This window comes from Penicillium lagena, assembly GCF_028827675.1.
Source record: "Penicillium lagena strain IBT 129212 chromosome Unknown utg000007l_segment0_segment0, whole genome shotgun sequence".
NCBI lineage: Eukaryota > Fungi > Ascomycota > Eurotiomycetes > Eurotiales > Aspergillaceae > Penicillium > Penicillium lagena.
Window position 1 is genome coordinate 680,521 of NW_026623228.1, and position 18,670 is coordinate 699,190.

At 49.5% G+C, this 18,670-nt stretch overlaps 8 protein-coding genes across 8 annotated transcripts; 4 read left to right on the forward strand and 4 right to left on the reverse strand.

Annotated features, from left to right (window-relative positions):
- Nucleotides 1-1,879: 1,879 nt before the first annotated feature.
- On the reverse strand, nt 1,880-2,914 carry N7510_009793 (uncharacterized protein; the record flags this gene model as incomplete). Its single annotated transcript, XM_056981718.1, has 1 exon — nt 1,880-2,914. The coding sequence occupies one exon, from the start codon at nt 2,912-2,914 to the stop codon at nt 1,880-1,882; it is 1,035 nt and encodes a 344-aa protein (XP_056829554.1).
- A 544-nt stretch (nt 2,915-3,458) lies between these two features.
- On the forward strand, nt 3,459-5,354 carry N7510_009794 (MFS sugar transporter; the record flags this gene model as incomplete). Its single annotated transcript, XM_056981719.1, has 7 exons — nt 3,459-3,675; nt 3,730-3,745; nt 3,796-4,013; nt 4,064-4,820; nt 4,879-4,953; nt 5,004-5,136; nt 5,190-5,354. 7 exons carry the CDS (start codon nt 3,459-3,461, stop codon nt 5,352-5,354), a joined length of 1,581 nt encoding a protein of 526 aa, XP_056829555.1.
- A 310-nt stretch (nt 5,355-5,664) lies between these two features.
- N7510_009795 (S9 family peptidase) lies at nt 5,665-7,722 on the forward strand (the record flags this gene model as incomplete). Its single annotated transcript, XM_056981720.1, has 3 exons — nt 5,665-5,769; nt 5,818-6,566; nt 6,615-7,722. 3 exons carry the CDS (start codon nt 5,665-5,667, stop codon nt 7,720-7,722), a joined length of 1,962 nt encoding a protein of 653 aa, XP_056829556.1.
- A 273-nt stretch (nt 7,723-7,995) lies between these two features.
- N7510_009796 (Sugar transporter STL1) lies at nt 7,996-9,930 on the reverse strand (the record flags this gene model as incomplete). Its single annotated transcript, XM_056981721.1, has 9 exons — nt 7,996-8,135; nt 8,186-8,280; nt 8,340-8,428; nt 8,477-8,665; nt 8,723-9,161; nt 9,211-9,289; nt 9,343-9,629; nt 9,681-9,771; nt 9,831-9,930. Coding segments are annotated over 9 exons (1,509 nt in total), but the record flags the coding sequence as incomplete, so codon positions are not given.
- Nucleotides 9,931-10,842: 912 nt separating this feature from the next.
- On the forward strand, nt 10,843-11,748 carry N7510_009797 (alpha/beta fold hydrolase; the record flags this gene model as incomplete). The annotated part of the gene is made up of 1 exon (XM_056981722.1): nt 10,843-11,748. The coding sequence occupies one exon, from the start codon at nt 10,843-10,845 to the stop codon at nt 11,746-11,748; it is 906 nt and encodes a 301-aa protein (XP_056829558.1).
- A 220-nt stretch (nt 11,749-11,968) lies between these two features.
- Nucleotides 11,969-13,298, reverse strand: N7510_009798 (F-box protein; the record flags this gene model as incomplete). Its single annotated transcript, XM_056981723.1, has 2 exons — nt 11,969-12,816; nt 12,869-13,298. The coding sequence occupies 2 exons, from the start codon at nt 13,296-13,298 to the stop codon at nt 11,969-11,971; spliced, it is 1,278 nt and encodes a 425-aa protein (XP_056829559.1).
- Nucleotides 13,299-15,359: 2,061 nt separating this feature from the next.
- N7510_009799 (origin recognition complex subunit 4) lies at nt 15,360-17,479 on the reverse strand (the record flags this gene model as incomplete). The annotated part of the gene is made up of 2 exons (XM_056981724.1): nt 15,360-15,962; nt 16,019-17,479. 2 exons carry the CDS (start codon nt 17,477-17,479, stop codon nt 15,360-15,362), a joined length of 2,064 nt encoding a protein of 687 aa, XP_056829560.1.
- Nucleotides 17,480-17,911: 432 nt separating this feature from the next.
- Nucleotides 17,912-18,494, forward strand: N7510_009800 (PaaI family thioesterase; the record flags this gene model as incomplete). Its single annotated transcript, XM_056981725.1, has 2 exons — nt 17,912-18,010; nt 18,081-18,494. 2 exons carry the CDS (start codon nt 17,912-17,914, stop codon nt 18,492-18,494), a joined length of 513 nt encoding a protein of 170 aa, XP_056829561.1.
- Between the last annotated feature and the right edge of the window lie 176 nt (nt 18,495-18,670).

Below are 18,670 nucleotides of genomic sequence, written 5' to 3' on the forward strand. Positions count from 1 at the left end.
TGGCCACCCGTGCAACGGCCTAGAATAACGATCTGCAGCGTGCAGCAGTGGCTGGGTGGATTGGCAACGGCCCGTCAGGTGCTGTCCTACGACTAGGTGCAAAGGTCGATTGACTTGGGTCGTGGGTGTATTCTGCATGGTCAGTCAAACTAGACAGCCGACAGCCGACGGGGTTCTAGGATATGTATACAGGAGGTATACATTGCAAGACGTGTAGTCACAGCATAGCAATACAGCAAGCCACACAATAATAAACCCGGATATATGGATTCAGGAGGAAACTATTGATTGGTCTATTCTAAAACCACGCGCGGCCTGCAGACTGGTCGCATGGTACCCCGGTCGCCACAACCATGCGCCCTCCTTGCATGCTTGACATGCTTCGCGACATGTCACTTCAGACACATGGCGCTTCGCATGCTTACCTGCATTCAGCCTAGCCACAAATCCTGATCGGACGATTGACAATCAATTATAAATGCCTTGGTAATGAGAGGAGTTACGTACAGTATTGTTTGTTTTCGAGATACGCCAGTTTAGGTGTCATTTAGGTGTGCAAATGGGTGTGTGCATTACTGTGGGTTTGGACCCAGAGATTCTTGAATCCAAAATACATGGTGATGGACACGGTCTCTGAAATATATATGCCGCAAGTCTTCGTAGATGCCAGAGTTAGAGTCTCTAAACTTCTCTTGCATATCAGAGTCTCTTAGAAAGTCGAAAGCCATGCCCAATATGTTTAATTGCTGCAACTTCAGGTCAAGCTGTTTCGGGTTTTTGATCCCTCTGTTTTGTTCATGTCAAACATCTATCCTAGGAGCGTTAGTATAGCTAATTGTGGCTTAAAAGGAAATATAGTTCCTAGACCTACGTCGCCTTTAGCATCATTAATCTTGCTATCCAAGACTTCGAAAATTCAGATTTTTGTCGCTCGGAAGCTAAACTCGAGATAAACCCTCGTTCCCTTCAGAGAATCTTTAGAACTTATCTTGCCCCATAGCTCTATCCCAATTTTGCGACCTTCGACCTCTTTGATTTCCGGAAGTTTGGGACAGCCCTTGAACGTTCTCAGTTCCCAGAATGAGTTTCCGGTACGAAGGTCTTCCTGAAAGAAGGTAATAAGACATTCGACTATCAATATAGCGCTTGTTTATGATTGGAACAAGTCGCAATAGGTAAGGATACTACCAAAGACTTTCATACTCGAGAATACTGCTTCTACAAATCTAGATCGAGGTACCAATTCCTTGTCAGCATTTTGCGCATCAGGATTTCACTTGTATTTTTGTGGAATGCTGTCCAGCAAATTTCCAAGGTCAGAGATCTGGAGCCAGATGGAATGGTACCGGGGGAGATGTTCTATATAAGCTGGAGAGGCTGTCCAATAAAATCCTCAAAGACGGATGTGCTAGTTGAATCGTAAGGACACTCGTGACAAAACGATGCTATCTTAGGCATATACAGGCAGTGGCTTATAGCATTGATCAATTGAGCTAGTACGGTATCGAGCGGACCAGCCCGTCCGTTTGAAGCCTATCCTTGTATAACATCCAGATTCATCCACGTAGAGAAGGTGGTAAGACTGGAAGTGTGAGATATAGTGAAGGTATTCGTCACGAAGGTCTAGGTTGCGCTCTCGGGCATTGACCCGGGCAGTTTCTTTTGACCAGCCCTTGGACGCAAGGCCCCGGCTGATGCTCGATTTTGGTAGCAAAAGGTGCTCACCAGCCCCTTTACTTTCGCCGCAACCAATTATCCTTAGCCGAGTTATTGAAAGTGGTCATCTGATCCGTCAACTCAGTATATGGTTCATCATAAGGGTCCTTAATTCTGTAAAAGATTAATGTCAATATCCCATGCGACGTAAATATGTCAAGACTTACCCCCATCCTCTGGCAAGGTTCTCGATATATGAGCACCAGTGCCAGCCCACGAACCACTTCTCCTGCAAAACCCCAGCCAGACTGGCGACGTAATCCTCCCCGCGTTCTCGCTGTCCATTGATTGAGCTTTTCCGTTGTGGGTTCAACTCTGTACAGCAGAAGTTGCCAATATCAGCCAGTAGTACTGGTTTTCCGCCACACTGCCTTGAAAACATTTCCAGTTCCTGTCGCATCTTCTCTCGCGCTACCGGACTCGGTCCTTCCACGAAGTACTGGACAGATAGAACGTCGACATACTTTGACATCGCGTGGAGCACGGCTTCGGGGATTCCCTTGTTGCCGTTGTATCTATCTCCAAGAATGAGGTGGTTTGGGTCCTGCTCCTTTATCGCTCCCACAATTGTCGAATAGTACCTTTCGGCAATCTCGCCCACCTTCTTTGCCCTCTCGGTGTCGCTCAGACCTTTCAGCTGCGGAAAATCGGCCCCAGAGGCGTGCCGAATCCATGCAGGTATATCAACAAAGTAGTAGCCTAACAAATTGGTACTGTCCTTGTGTTGAGAGCATACACTTCGGGCAAGGTATCGGCACCAGTTCTCGAACCTTTCCGAGAAAACATCACGAAAGATGGGATTCCCATTCCAATCCTCAATTTCCATGACGCGAAGCTGAACAACATATGGCATACCAGTGCTCTTGAGTTCCTCAGCACTCCAGGGGAACAGGCTGTGCTGTAGATCCATGGGTTCCCCATACCAGTCTAACGCCTTCCCCCAGCCGCCGCCAACGTATTCTTGTGTCCATCCGATCGTGTTGAAGCCGAACTTTTGGAAGTCCTTGACAACACCATTTTGTATCCAGGACGCTCTTGAGCCATATTTGCGTTCCCAGACTGACGCATTAAAGTCATACTTGAGGTTAGACTCGTCCGCGTGATTCAGGCCAATGGAGAGAAAGGGCTCGCCTGATGGATCGACGAAGAACCAACGCCCATCTCTGTCTTGTTGTACACGAAAGAAAGAGTTTTCCATATTCGATACAGGCACTAATGCAAATGAAATGGAGGTCTGTCTTGCGCAACTTAGAGGAGCACAGGCAGTCGGAAGAGGCAATAAGGCTTCAGAAAGAGGGATGATCGGACCAAACACGCAGCCACCACAGATGATAGTCAGTGACCAGAAGAAGAGGAATCCACGATGGCACGACGGCAAGGTACCAGTAGTGCCCACCCTCAATTTAAGATCGAACTTTTATCTTGGATCAATAGTGCCGAATATCCGCGCCTTATTCCAACAATTCCAGGATTCTTGCTCATCCCCCCACATGCCCCGTTGGATCTCGACTATAAGCTTTTAACCGTTTAAGCGGGGAACTCTATGAGGCTCCAAGGTCGGCCGGTGGGGAAAGAGTTGCACTGGGGAATCCCCGGGGTTCCCACGGGGATTTGTGCCTGCATAAGCCAAGGCGATCTGGATTACGGCATGTGCTACATGTGCTACAGGTATTTATCTCCCTGCTGGGCCACCTCTCGTGCTTCACCTATCTCACAAGGCAAAATTTACTTGGCCTCCAAACATGGTTCAAACAAAACTCTGGCGCAATTGGTCGCCTCGGACTGTCCTTTTTGCAATCAACGTCTTCGCGGCAGTTGCGATTTTCTTCGAAGGTTATGATCAAGGTGTCATGGGAGGTGTGAACGGCTCTCCAGACTACCAGAAGGTGGTGAATATTGGCAGTGGAGATGGCATTGTCACTCAACCAACCAAGCAGGGTGGTCTGGTAGCAGTCTATTGTGAGTACGCTGATTAGACAATTAAACCTGCATCACTGACTGACATTACCGTAGACTTGGGTGCTCTCTTGTCAGATAATTGCTCCTGCCCCTACCTGTTTCACTACTAACGAAATCTAGTGGTTGCTTCTTGGGCGGTTGGTTAAGTGACAAGTTAGGCCGTATCAAAATCGTCTTCGTGGGGGCATGCTACTGCCTGATTGGAGGAGCCTTGCAGGCTGGCAGCATAAACGACAAAATGTTCATTTGCGCGCGTGTCATCACTGGCGTGGGTACTGGCCATTTGAATGCGATCGTTCCAGTTTGGTCTGCCGAGGTTGCTCAGAGCCATTCAAGAGGTTCGAGCAGCTACAAATCTCTCCAACTGGAGTCTCTAACCGCTGTATAGGAGCCTTCATATGCCTTGTGTTCTTGGCTAATTATGTCGGCATTTCAATTGCGTACTGGCTCTCTTTTGGACTCAGCTTTACTAGCGAGAGCGTCGGTCCTAGCTTTCGGTGGCGCTTCTGTCTTGCTTTCCAGTGCTTACCGGCAATAATCCTAGCATGCGCTATCTGGCTCCTCCCCGAATCCCCACGATGGCTTATCAAGGCAGGTCGCAATGAAGAGGCCCTGGAAGTTCTTCAAGCTCTGAGAGGTGACAATAGCGCCAATGCTGAAGCTGTTCAGCAGGAGTATAACGAAATCATTGATGTTGTCGAGGCCGAGAGGTCTCTGGCTGAGAAGGGAAATTTCCTTTCTTTGTTTTTTGGCACGGCGTCTGGCAAGCTTCACTTGCCTCTTCGGGCAAACCTGGCTTTCTGGCTGCAAGTTATGATGGAATGGAACGGCATCACTGCAATCACAGTATTCTCGCCCACAATCTACGCGCAAGCTGGGTACGGCACCACAAAAGCCGGTTGGCTCAGTGCTCTAACAAACACAACCGGCATATTTGGGACCCTCATTGCCTCCCAAACAATTGACAGATTCGGAAGAAGGAATCTCATGTTCGTTGGGGCCGCTGGCATCGCTGTTACACTGTTCTTGGCTGGCGGATTTGACAGGCTGCTTGTTAATCGCCCCAGCCAAGCTTCGGAGTACGGTGCTGTCAGTGTCCTGTGGATATTCTTATTTACTCTGATTTATAGCTCTACATGGCTCATGTATGCTTCCATTATCTTCACTTGATACTGCCAAAGAGTTTTGCTTATTTTGTTGCAGGGTACCCTTTGTTTATCCAACTGAGATTTTTCCAGTCGCCCACAGGGCTTTTGGAAACGGCTTTGGCGTTGCAGGGTATGTCAAGAACTTGAATGAAGTCAGTGCTCGAGCTAACCCTTCCATAGATGGGCGATTGGCTGTGGCTCTTCCATTCTGGCAAATCCGGTCATGTTCAGCCGGATACAAGAGAAGATCTTCTACGTTTACGGCGCATTGAATATTGCTTGGATCCCCTTAGTTTATCTCTTCTGGCCAGAGGTACTTATCTTCCCTTGTAGCTTTGTTTGTTCTTATCTAATGGGAAATTCTAGACAGCAAAGCGCTCGCTCGAGTCTATCGACTGGCTGTTCGAGTCATCCGTGCCATTCACCTGGAAACAAGAAGCGCACTATAAACATGCCAAGGCGGAGTTTGACAGACTGCATGATCACAACCATGCTGACAAGCAGAGTGGTATGCCCTCGGAAGTGGAGTAAATACACCTCATCGGCCTATCTACGGTCGGACTTGCTCCGTTGCTCCTCATCTAGGGTTGAGGAAGACCATTGAGAGGTGCAGAGACAGGAGGTTGCCATAGAAATACGATTTATCTTCCTGATAAGGCTTGTACTTTATGCTCTACGTTACCTCTACTCCCGATAACAATATTACATAGAGCTATCCAGAATTGTTTTGTTGATCTGGTCTGGCCAGATCGGCTGCTAGCTTCCCTCTCTCACGTCAGCCACGTTTTGCCTCTTTCCCCTCATTCTTCCCTTCGTCAACCACCCTCTCCTGTAGCCAAAGATGAGCTCCCAGCCTCAAGTCGCGCCATATGGCACCTGGAGCAGCCCCATATCAGTTGATCTGGTCTCAGGAAGTAGTGTGTCATTCTCCGAGCTCCACGTCAACGTAAGTCAGCTTGGCACAGCATTTATCCCATGTAGCTGACACGAAAAGCCGAAAACGGGTGCAATCTACCTCGTGGAAGGCAGACCAGCTGAGAAAGGAAGGTGCGCCATCGTAGAACAACGGGGCACGGAATCAATTGATATCTTGCCATCAGAGTACACTGCTCGAAGCAAGGTGCATGAATACGGTGGTGGTGCCTGCACTGTCAATCCAGACGGAAGTCTGATCTTTACAGACGCCAACACGAGTGGTGTCTTCCGTCTCAAAGCAGCAAACGATGTTCAGCCGATCATCACCGCTTCGGAACAGTTTCGATATGCTGATTTCGACGTTCATCCTCTTCAGACAAACTTGATTCTTGCTGTTCAGGAAGATCATTCCGGCAACAGTGTCGCGAATACGGTTGTACTCATTAATTCGGATGACAAGAGTGTTACGAATGTTTGCCAAGGAGCGGATTTCTATTCGGCACCAAGGTTCAATCATGACGGGACGAAAATTTGCTGGATCCAGTGGAGTCATCCTGATATGCCGTGGACTGGAAGCGAACTTCACATTGCAGATTGGAATGCTGCAGGTCCAAGGAATGCAAAGCACATTGCCGGTAAAGCTGCTGTGGAAGGTGTTGGGCAACCTAAATGGCACGAAGATGGGACATTATTTTTCACTAGCGACCGTACTGGATTTGCTCAACTGTATCGTTTAAATTCTTCATCTTTGGAGGTACTGCCACTTGTTTTACCTGGATGGGAAGAAGCAGACATTGCTTGCAAACGAGTGTTTTCAGCACTTGGAAAGTAGGCGTCCGATTCTTTACTGAAGGCATCTAGCTGACTAGTGGACAGCAACTCATACATTATCTTGACGCCTACTCAGCTTGTGGTTACTTCCACCAAGCTCGCCACGGATGCGCTGCTGCTTGTGGATCTTCAAACTTCCAAAGCGCTGGAGTTATCGCTAGGTCTCGTCGATATTCCCATGAACTCGATTCGCAAGATCTCAAACACCAAGTTCGTCGTGATAGGGAGTACAGTGACGTCTCCGTCAGCGCTGTACCTCGTTGACATATCGAAACCATCCGAAAAGGTTCTTCTAAAATCTTCCACCGCTATTCCATTGTCACCCTCGATATACTCCATTGCCAAACTCATTACGTTCCCTCGAACACAGGGAAAAGAAACAGGCGGCGTTGCTCATGCAATTTTCAACCCGCCCCATAACCCATCTTACACTCCTGTCCCCGAAACCAAGCCCCCAGTCATAGTCTCCATTCACGGTGGGCCAACAGGCCACGATGCGCCAGGCTTGGATCTCCGAACCCAATACTGGACGTCCCGAGGCTACGCTTATGTCCATGTCAATTATGTTGGTAGCACTGGATATGGACGCAAATATCGGGAGGCCCTCAATTCTTCCTGGGGTATCAAAGACGTAGATGATTCCGCATCCTGCGTTGCCTATCTTTCGGAACAGGGTCTCGTTGATGGTACCAAGGCCGGCATCGTGGGAGGAAGTGCAGGTGGGTATACCGTACTTCAATCACTGGTTGACTTCCCAAAACTGTGGGCTGGAGGAAACAGCAAGTTTGGGATCGGAAACTTAAAGTCCCTGGCGATGATGACCCACAAGTTTGAATCGCAATATCTTTTTGCTCTCATTTTCCGAGAAGATACGACTGAGGAAGAGAGGGAGAGGATCTATCGGGAGAGAAGTCCTGTCTTCCATGTGGACAAAATTGAAAGTCCGCTGTTGATATTGCAGGGAGATGAGGACAAGGTGGTGCCTCTCGATCAAGCTGAGGAGATGACAAGAGTCTTGAAAAACGGCGGGAAAGATGTGAAACTTGTTGTATTTCAAGGAGAAGGACATGGGTTCCGAATGCAGGAGAATGTGAAGACTGCCATTTTGGAGGAGGAGGAACTCTGGCGGAGGACTTTGCTTGCGATGGAGTGAATGTCTTAGACCGAATAGCGGTTTCCTCCTCTGATACAGTCGTTTTCGAAATCGCCTTGACAATATACACTGAGAAACTCTTTCCTGGTCCCACTGCCAAGGCGTTGATGCAGATCATTTACTGAGCTGGCCGCGTTAAATTGAGGGGCGCAATAAAATGCGCTCTATTGTATCTTATATTACCTCGTCACGTAAAATTACACTACAATCATTCTCTTTGGCCTCGGCGTCGACGCTCTCAAACAGGCGACGTTCGGCGACAGCGATGTTACCACCAGCCTGATCGAGCATTCTGTCGTACTCGCGCTTGTTGGCACTAACAAGGAGCGAAGGGGAAGCGAAGAGCAGGTTCATTTCTTCAAGGGAGCGGCCATTGGTCTCAGGGTAAATGAGATACACTGCAGGTATTGCAACTGATAGATCATCATTAGTATGTGGTTAAGAATGGCCGCAAGCAACTTACTGATATTGAAACAGGCAAAAAGGAGGAAGGTTCCGTATCCTATATTTGCCAACATGATGGGGATGAGCAAAGCTGTAAGGCCAGAGCCCACAGACCTGAAAGTCATCGTTAGTACACTCTACCAATCCATTCTGTACAGGATAGCAAGACATACCATCCAAAGATTGCGAAGGCGTATCCTTGAGCCCTAACCTCTTGTGGCCAGATCTCTGTGGCATACAAAAAGCATGGCACAATGATGAACTATGACGTGTTAGAAAATGGTCTGTACACTTGGAATAGGGATTTTACCATGGTGAAGATCCATAAGAAAACGAACAACATAGAGGCAGAAGCGACACCAAGTTTCTCAGCTTTGGAAACATCATCTGTGTCCTTAGAAACTTTGAGGAAAGCAGCGCACATGAAGAGAACAACTCCCTGGCACGAAAATCCCGTCAACATACTCTTGATTCGACCGAAGCGATCGATGACAAGGGTCTATGGTATGTTAGGACACGATGCACTTTTCTGAACACGTAGTTAAGGGATACTTACAGCTGCCAGGGTTCCAAAAACGCCACAGAATGTGTTGCAGAAACCGGACATCCATGCAGATTTGGATGCAGTGAAACCAGCCTGGTGGAAGAGCTCCCCTGAGTAGGTAGTGATGGCCATAATACCGCTCCACATCAACATCTGCTGTGTAAAGAAACTCATCCAAGCACGGCGACCGAGGTGGAGACGACCGGAATATCGTCCAAAGGCAATGTTCCAGATGCGGTTGCGCTTGTGTTGAGATGCTTCCACAACAGCCTCAAGCTGCTGAACCTCCGCCACAAGAGCAGGATCGTTGTGATGGAGATCTCCACGAACCTTTGCTAGAACATCAACAGCTTCTTGCCGGCGGTTGTTAGCAATGAGCCAACGAGGCGATTCCGGCAAGAACACAACGGTAGTGGCTATCAGGATGAGGGGGACTGTCATCAAAGCCAATCTGTATAGTATTAACAATGGTCTTGGAAAATTGGGGGAGAATGACCCACGGGAATCTCCACTTGAAGGATACATCTGAGTTGTTTCGAACACCGTAGTTGAGCCAATAAGCAATGGTGATACCGATATCTAGAACGATAAGCTACTTGGAAGGCCAAGTGGAAAAAGCAGAAGGCACTCACAGTTAGAGGTAAAGATCAAGGCGAAATTTACGCCTCTATTATGAGCTCTTGCAAGTTCCGAGATCCATGGCGGCACAATCGTGTTGATGAACCCAATTCCAATGCCAGCAATGACTCGAGCACAGATGAACATGTTGGCGTTCTGGCTGGCAGCCATGAGAGATCCTCCAAGCACGCCGAAGACAGCGCCGAGCCAGACGCCCTTCTTTCGGCCATATTTGTCACCGAACCACCCAGCAATGAAGCATCCAAACATGGAACCGAAATAGTAGACGGAGACAATTCCTCTAAGGAAATGGTCAGATGGGAATAAGTAAATTTGATTTGATATGACCTACCCTTGCTTAGTCGCGTTGGTGATGACACCGTCTGAGCCAATCTGCGTGACTCTAATGAAATCTGATGTACCGCTGACACCACCCATCACACCTAACGATGACGATCAGCTTGGTGATACAGGTATGGTTTGCATGAGCCTCAATACGCACCTTGATTGTAACCTTCGAAAATCAAAGCCGTTGCGGTAAAAAGGTTGAGAACCAGGAGCAACAGCTTTCCAGGAACACTCTGCCATACTCGGAAACCCATATTGGCTGTCTACGATGCAATCCTTTCTTCTGGCTGGTACAGTTCACTATAGAAATCGAGAAATCGTGGGCTCTGGGTGGATGGACCTGGACTCGATGTTTATAGAAACTCGGTTTGGGGCGGCCTCGGAGAATGCTTCACCCTAGACAATAGAACGGAACCTAACGACGCCAAAAAAAAAACGAGACCTTGTTGCGTTATGGGATTGAAATGAATGGCGGTAAATTAGGAGCCAGCCACGGGCGATTTCCAAGAATTGTGATTATTCCTGAAGAGGTCTGGTCAATAACCAACGCATGGAAATCGATAAAGCTGTTAAACGCTTAAACCAACAGATTCTGGGCAGTCATAGTCACACTTCGCCTTCGCAAAGCGATCTTGGGGTCCGATTCCTGGCCTCCACCTTTTGAATCAAACCGAGTCGAAGCTTACCCCCACAACCGTCTGGGGATAGCTCGGCGCGGCCTCGGTACCAGGAAACGCCTATAATTATGCAAAAGCGATTGTGGGGTGGGACAAATATGCTTGCGGAATGTATAGACGCTCATACTAGTACATAATCGTGGGTTATGCTGGTATAGAGAAACTGTTAAGTGGTTAATTGGTAAAATGGTTAAGTGGTTAAATTGGTAGAATTGTTAAGTGTTAGAAGAGACGCGCTGCTAATCCCACTCCGCAAGCATCTTGACATCTGACAACCCGTCCCCGCCTTTGGAGTGGAATCTGAACTGAACCCCACGTGTTAATTCAAAAATCTTGCGAGGTGGGCTTGGAGCGGTGTTCCGTGAGTACCGTGGTACAACTATATAAGATTCCATCCCGAAGTTCTTCCAGAATTTGATAAGATTCCAAAAACGCGCTCAAATCTACCTTCAAAAAAGAAATAAGAAAAAGACCTTGAACCTGTCCTCCATGGCCTCTAACAACTCTGTCAAGACGATGCATCGTCAAACACATCTCAACCGAGAAGACCCAGAAGTCAGGCTATACTACCAAGAATGTCTACCCCCTCAAGAGAAGAAAGGAACGATCCTCCTCATTCACGGCTTTCCTCAGAGCTCTTATCAATTCCGCTTCGTTATCGAACCACTCGCTCAAGCTGGATATCACGTCATCGCGCCAGATTATAGAGGACATGGCTTCTCTTCCCATCCCTTGGGGGATACCGGCTACACCAAGAAAGAACTCGCGATTGATATCTTTCAACTGCTCACTAAGCATATTGGAGTCACAGAGAAGGTACACGTGGTCGGACACGATATTGGCGGCACCATTGCCCACGCCTACGTCTCTCAATTCCCAGACCATGTAGCCAGCGTGATCTGGGGCGAATGCCCTCTTCCAGGGACCACGCTATTCGACAAGATCAAGCATACGCAGACCCTCTGGCATTTTGATTTTCAAAGCCACAACCCCGAATTCTCGGTGGCGCTCGTGCAGGGTAGGGAGAGGATGTACCTGAAGCACTTCTACGATCGATTGACGCAGAACTCGGCCGTTTTCACTCCCGAGGTCTTGGACTTCTACACGATGCAATACCAGGTGCCCGATGCTTTGCGATGTGCCTTCCTCAGCTATCGCGCGTTCACGGAGGATGGAAAGCACAACCGGGAATGGCTGAAGGAGAACGGGAAGGCGAAAGTGCGCGCCATGATCCTATCGGGCGATCATAGTTTTATTGCCTCTGAAGCGGAGGGCATGGCGAAGGAGATGTATGAGAACGTCAAGGTTGGGACTGTCAAGGACAGTGGACACTACCTCGCAGAAGAGAATCCCGAAAGCTTCGTGGAGGAGGTTTTGGCTTTCGTTGAGGCGTAAACATTGCTAGGGTTGCGACTACCTGCGGAGATTTCTAGGCCTTGGTAGGCTATGTTGATAATTAGGCGTACTTGTAGAAAGCCCCCGAAGGCCCCGGCTCTATTCATTGTACAATATAGGAAGATAGATAGCCGTCTCCAGTATACTACGTTTATAAGTTACAAGTCTTAATCGGTTCGTAGTAGGCACATAAACAGGTAAATCTAAACAAATGTTAAAATCACCACGGTACGCCGCTCCCAAATCGATGTCGATAAGTCCAGCAGGGGCATGGGCAATGCTCGTTCTCCACCATGGCCACGGAATCTTTAACTTGAACGACGGACAGCTGAACCCCCAGTTGACCAAACGCCTGGGAGAAAGACGACCCGTTGTGGTACTGTTTGGCCAAGAGCTCGTCCGGGGTGCAGGAAACGCCATATTCAGGCGTGTCTTGAAGCATTTCGCAAGTGAAGGAAGTCAAATTGGGAAGATCCCCATCACGTATGATGTCGTAGATAGCATCGAGAGGGAAAACAGCCTCGTCGTTGCGAAAAGTCAGATGCGTCAGGGACTGCGGAAGTAATTCTTTCCAGGGAGTGAACCTAGTACGCCCATCCAATTCCTCCTCTTCGGTATCATCCCCTATAGCCATTCTTGGGGTTATGGTCAGCCGCTTGAGAGCAACAAAATCTCTCATGTCCAATGGATCTTCCCAGTCAAGGTCAAGATCTAGATCTAAGCTTTCAAGTGACAAGGCGTGAGGCTTTAGAGCATCGAGATACTCCGTGCGATCAGATTCACTGAAGCGCGGGGTGATGATAGGGTCTGGTCCCTGGCCTTTGAGGGTGAAATGTTTCAGCGCACGAGGGAACTGGAGCATATCTGCTAATTCAGAAGCATGGAGGTCACAGTTCAGGAAGCGTAGTTCTTCAAGTTGCGTTGATCGAGTGGTCTGGGGCTGCTGTGAGGATGTCTGGACTGCAGCTCCTGAGAAAGTGAGACTTCGTAGGCCCGGATGGTAGAGCAGCCCCTCGTACGGAAAGAGGTACCAGGTTTGAAGATGCCCGACATCAAATCCAATATGACCTAATAAGAATTTAGAAATCTGTACTTCTACTAACAGCGTAAGGTGCCCTACATGAAGTAAGAGAGGGGAACAATTCAGGTTGGCGTAATAGGCTAAATTTCGCCGCGGCTGTATAATCAAAAAAGTCGCTTTTGATTACTAGCGATTCTAGGCTAGATAATTTCGCAATGATGGGATCAATGTGCTCCGGAGACGTAGTTGGTTGGTCTTTCTCATCAAGTGTGTTGTGGTAATGAATTTGCAGTTCCCGAACAAGAGGGGGAATCGAATGCTGTGACTGAGAAAGTGTCGCGAGGAACGTCTCTGCCTGGTTGGGATCCCGAAGCACTATCGAGCGGTACAAAAACGGTAGGCATATCGAACGCAGACTGCGAGACACATGACTGACAGACCGGAGACTAGATGGACGGATTTCGACCAAGATGGCCTCGATGATTTCCTGGGGTAATGCGACGAGTCCCTTGGCACTGAGTGATTCCATAGGCAGGAAGAAATAATAATGGAGTGCTAAATCTGGGTGCAGGCCAAGATGACAACACCACCTGTTTTAAAAAGTACGTAGGGCGGAATCTGGGCAGGCAGGATGACGGCAGACCTTACTATACATGCAGTTAGTGCTGTTGATTGGTTTGCCTTGTGGCCTGAGGTGTCAATTCAAGACCAAAGAGGATCAGCAGATCAACCTGGAATCTTCACCTCAATCGGTTCTTTGCTGACTGGGGTTATTATTGGCGTGTTTATCGCGCTATAGGACCTAAGACGATGGCGAGGGTTAGGAGTATACTAAGTCTGAATGAGGTGTCTACCAATATCGTCAATATCGTCAACAGCCCTCATTTTCAACTGGGCATTGTTGACTGGTATGAAGCTCAAGGCGCAATCCTGTCCGCAATTAAACCCTCACATTGATTCAGTTGGCCTCAATCGTTGACAGCGATGACAACGGTGAAACTGTAACGATAGATTGCAAACTTTGCTCTTTCTACTACAGCAAGTTTGATGACCAGTTAAGGCTTCCTGCCGTCCTGATTGTATTCTCAGATGTAGTTGAATCTCTCATCTCGAATTTGGTTCTGAACTTCCACGACGCAGGCCTAAGTCTGCGCCTTCTAGGCTGGTGGGGTTATTTCTTCGGCAAATCATTCGATCAGCAAAAACTGCAGCGCAGTTTTGCGAAAAGAGAAGCTATCAGACGATCAAAATCCAACACCCTGGTCACATCTACGTCGGACTCATCGATGTCATGTTCTTGTTGTTGTCGGACACACCGCATTCGCCTCACACCATCGCTTTGGGGGAAAGCGTGGACGGCAAATTGCCGTCTTGCAAATCACCACCGATTGAGCGTTTTGTATCCACCACTATGCTACCAATTAATCACGGCTAATCACGCTATTTTGTATTCACTAGATATTCCTCACAGTTACCTACTCCGACTACACAGTGTAACCCCCGTATGACGCTCAACGACAGGTCAATCAATAGAGAAGGCTCTTCACAACAGGCGCAAACACATCGCACATCTCTGTTCGAGAGGTAATCCAGAATCAGCCTCTTCCTTCATGATAGCATTCAGTGATATGGTCAATTCAGAGGACTTCAAAGTCGTGAAGCCCAAAGACCTATAAAATCCTTCATTCCAGGGTACATCGCGGAAAGTAGTCAAAGTAATAGACGGGCAGCCGCAAGATACCGCCCAGTCCCTCGCTGCGTTTATCAACTTCCGGCCGATTCCCTTTCCCTGGCAGTTGGATTGAACCGAGATTTCATGTATATGAAGATTTTGGTCCATCAACTTGCCATTGAGAAACCCAATCGGTATATCTTCAGGATTAACGGCTACCCATGCAGCCCCGTTATCGATCAGCTCTCGGTGTTGATCCTCGGATTGTACGCTGTCATTGGCGATCCATGCAAGATCCGGGAATTGTAAAAATAGTTGGGCCGCTGAGCGCTCCACAGCTGGTAGAAACGGTGCGTCTTTTGCCTCTGCCAGTCTGACTGTGACAGTGTCCATGCTATATTATATTCATAAACATAATAAGACTTATGCAGGGCCTCGATATGTGTTGAATCTAGGTGGTTGCGCAAGAACGGTGAAGCGTTCGAAGCTACACCCGTTAAAAACAATTCTCAGACATCAGCAAATAGTTAACCAGGACACTGTGAGGAATCAAGTGCCTTGTGCGTCCGGAAATGCAATAGGCGGAATAGATATAGGGTAAAAGCTGTAAACATACTGAGAAATCCCGAGGATGGCAACAACAGATACGGTTGATGAGAAGAGATCGCGCAGGGATTTGTCGGGTCAATTATGTCGGGGAAGGCGAGGTGTACGTGACGATGTACGGGGTACGGCGGCGCTAAACCGGGAACAGTAAAACTAACGATGTACAACCTTGGAAGTGGGTGGATATTGAACATGATCAGGTATCAAAATCCAGCTCTATAAATGCAAATGCAATACAACTTAAGCCTTCCTGTTTCGTAACACGCCATGGCTCTATCATCATTCTTGCAAGAGTAGACAGACCCCTCCAGATCAACCATCTCGCCACCACTGACCGAGTGCGCCACCCTTACCCGCCATTTCAACCACCTCCTCAAAGCTAATTTCCACTCGGAACATCTGACCATCCGCCGTGCCATTCCCTGATCCAGTCGGTGTGACAAGACCCCACCGGACGAGCTTCTCCCACGCCTCTCGGGCCACATCCCTCCCCCAGACCCGACCAGGTGTCGCAGCAGCGCCAGACACCGAAGCGGACGTTTTGGCTGTGGTAAGCAACCGCACGTACTCCGCGTAAGCGGCGGGAAACGAAAGTGCCAGACTCTGTGCTCCTTCGCGGCCTGGGTCGAAGATCGCTGATAGGCGCGTTGCTGCTAGCACTAGGGCCAGAGGGAGCGAGGAGGGGCTGGACTTGGTTGTGATGGATGTGGAGAAGGGGAGCGGAGCCGGGTCGGGACATGATAGAGGCTCGGATGCGAAGGCTTGAGGTGTGGGGATCTCGTATTCGTCTGCGTAGGTGCTGTGGTGGAGAGCGCTGATGGGGAGGAGGGCGCTGGTGAAGAACTCCTTGACGGATTTGGTTTGGTAGAAGATCCGTTTCAGATGCATTTGGAAGTTGTTGTCCTCCCATAGATCCTGTTGTGTCCGATGTTAGCATCAAGTGAGAGATGATAGAGAATAACAAATCCAACCTTGAGATATGCCTTCCAGCCCTCGAGTAGTGTCTCCCATCCCCGCGACTGGGCAATATGCTCACACTCACTGTCATCAAGGTCCAGACCTGCCAGACAGACATCCGAGAAAGTCTCGAACGATCTGGGAAGCGGGATGTACACATATCGATGGCTGAAGCGACTTTTAACTCGCTTCTCCAACATCTCAGTCACATCCACCTTGGTGGTCAGTCCGAGCACAGCAACCGGGGCTTTGCGGGCCTGGGCGATATCGAACAGATTGTACAGCAGGGTCTGTCGTGGATGGGTCACGAACAAATCGAATTCATCTAAAATAATCACCACAGACTTGGCGGCAGTCACAGCTCCTCCCTCTCCAGAAGGCCCGAAAATGTCTTCGGGGTGTGATAGGAGAGCCAGCAGGGTTGCCATCGTGTCGGCATAGGAACTGACCTTGGCCACATCGTCTTCGGTGTCGGTCTCTCGACCGAGCTGGCGCCACATCTCCCGCAAGGCCAGCCGGTCATCCGTGTGCAAGAAACCATTGAGACGCACGACGTGAAAGTCATTGCCGTGCTGCTTTCTCAGGGATGAGAGGGTCGTCTCGACAATTGTGGTCTTCCCGCATCCTCTTGACCCAAGAAGTAACATCGAATTACCCTCGCCAGCAGTGACGGTCTGCTCGACCAATTGATGCACTTTCTGGTACTCATTTTCCAAGCCATGCACCGGGACTTGTCGTTTGCCCGACAGTTTATCAAGAATGACGCTCGTGAGTGTGCGGACTTCGTCGTGGAGGCCATTCTGACACAGAGCCTGGAACTTGGCGGCATATTCAGGTACCGGCTCAACCACATCGACAGGTTCCATCGCATCTGGCTGGTCTTGCTGCAGGTCGTGCTGGAGCTGCATTGCAACGAGGTCATCGAGACCATCGTTAAATTCGTTGGGAGAAGGTGATCGGTTGCCATCGCCGTTGATTCCGCCTCTCGCCGTACTCCTCCGTGACCTGGTCCTGGCAAGTGACCCTTTAGCTGCTGGTTGAAAGTCCACATCCACGTCATCCTCGTCCACCTCTGGACTCTTCCTGAGCCGCTGTGCACTTCTCGCCCCACGCGCGCTCCTCGGCGTAGCAGCCGCTCTGCGACTTGGCGTCGTCACACCATCCTCAAGCCTTTTGGGTGTTTTGCGCTGCCGCCCAGTCGACCGCGCGCCGCCGCCGGCTCTACCAGGAGTCGCGTCACCGATATCCAAGTCCAAGTCATCCTCCACAAGCCCATTGCCACCGCGCGTCGATCGACGCCGGGGCGTTCGTTTCGGAGCCGGTGCGAAATCCGAGTCTTCGTCGTCCTCTGCGGCATCGGGAGAGGAGGGCGCCGAGAAATCCTGGTCGTCGTCCTCCATTTTGATATCGCCATCTTCGTCGGAGGACGGCTCTTCGGAGACCTTCCTCCGCTTCGAGGCACGAGGCTCTCTCATGGCTGGAATTGGGTGGGCGGAAGGTTCACAACAAGGGTGCAAGGAGCTCCGATTGTTTGTCCGCCGATAAGCCCAGTGAGCGCATTTTGTCGCCTCAGGCCAAAACGCGTGACGCGAGATCAGGTGCAATCATGATTGTTTCTCATCTTGAAAGTGTTTTAGCTTGAACATTTGTAAACGTACAATAAAAATAAAAATAATAATTATCATCCTGGAAACAACAAACACTCACTCTCCACGAATCGAGCCATTTGGACCGACATACTTCCTTCGGCAACCTGGCGTATCCGTGGGCGCGAGATCAGCCGAGGTCCATTGGCTCAGGGCCGCCAATTCCGATCGGAATATGGGCTTCACTCACGTCTCACTCACGACAGCACTTTGTTTCTCTGTTTAGCGCTGCATAGCAGTACATACACATTTACCCACACCATGTCTGAGCACGGCATCCGCCCACCATCGCGCCAGATGGACGAATTCGAGGAGATGGTCTTCGAGTATACCCAGCGAATGGGCCTGGGCAGCGACGAGGTCGGTCTCTCCCTCGCTCTCTCACTTACTCCCACCACCTGTCGAGTTAACTAACCACATGCCATACTAGCACTGGGACGTCAACGCACAAGAATGCTCTCTCCGCTTCGAGACCGCCACGCTCGGCCCGCCCGCCAAAGTCTCCTTCCTCTTCACCATCGTCCCCTCGCTAAGCAACTACATGGGCAATCTACACGGCGGCTGCGCGGCGACCCTGATCGATGTGCTCTCGACGACAATCCTTCTAGGCGTCTCGCAGCCGGGCAAGTTCGCGCTTGGTGGTGTGAGCCGGAATCTCAAAGTGACGTATCTGCGTCCCGTGCCGACGGGGACGGAGGTCCGGCTTGTCTGTGAGGTTGTTCATGTCGGTAAGCGGTTGGCGCTCCTAAGGGCGGAGATTCAGAAGGCCGATACCGGGGACGTTTGTGTGGTTGGGGAGCATGAGAAGGCGAATACGGATCCGGAGGTTACGCAGCGGATTTGATTTAGATGGGGACAGTTGAATAGATAGGAGGGTTTGAGTGTATAGAGGTTCATTTGTCTTGTTGTTTGTGATACCAGCTTAGGTGCCAATTGTTACCAATTCATTTATGATAGAAACAACGTCTCCATCCTGATACGATATGACAGCGCAGCTATACGGCATCGGTGTTGGAGGTC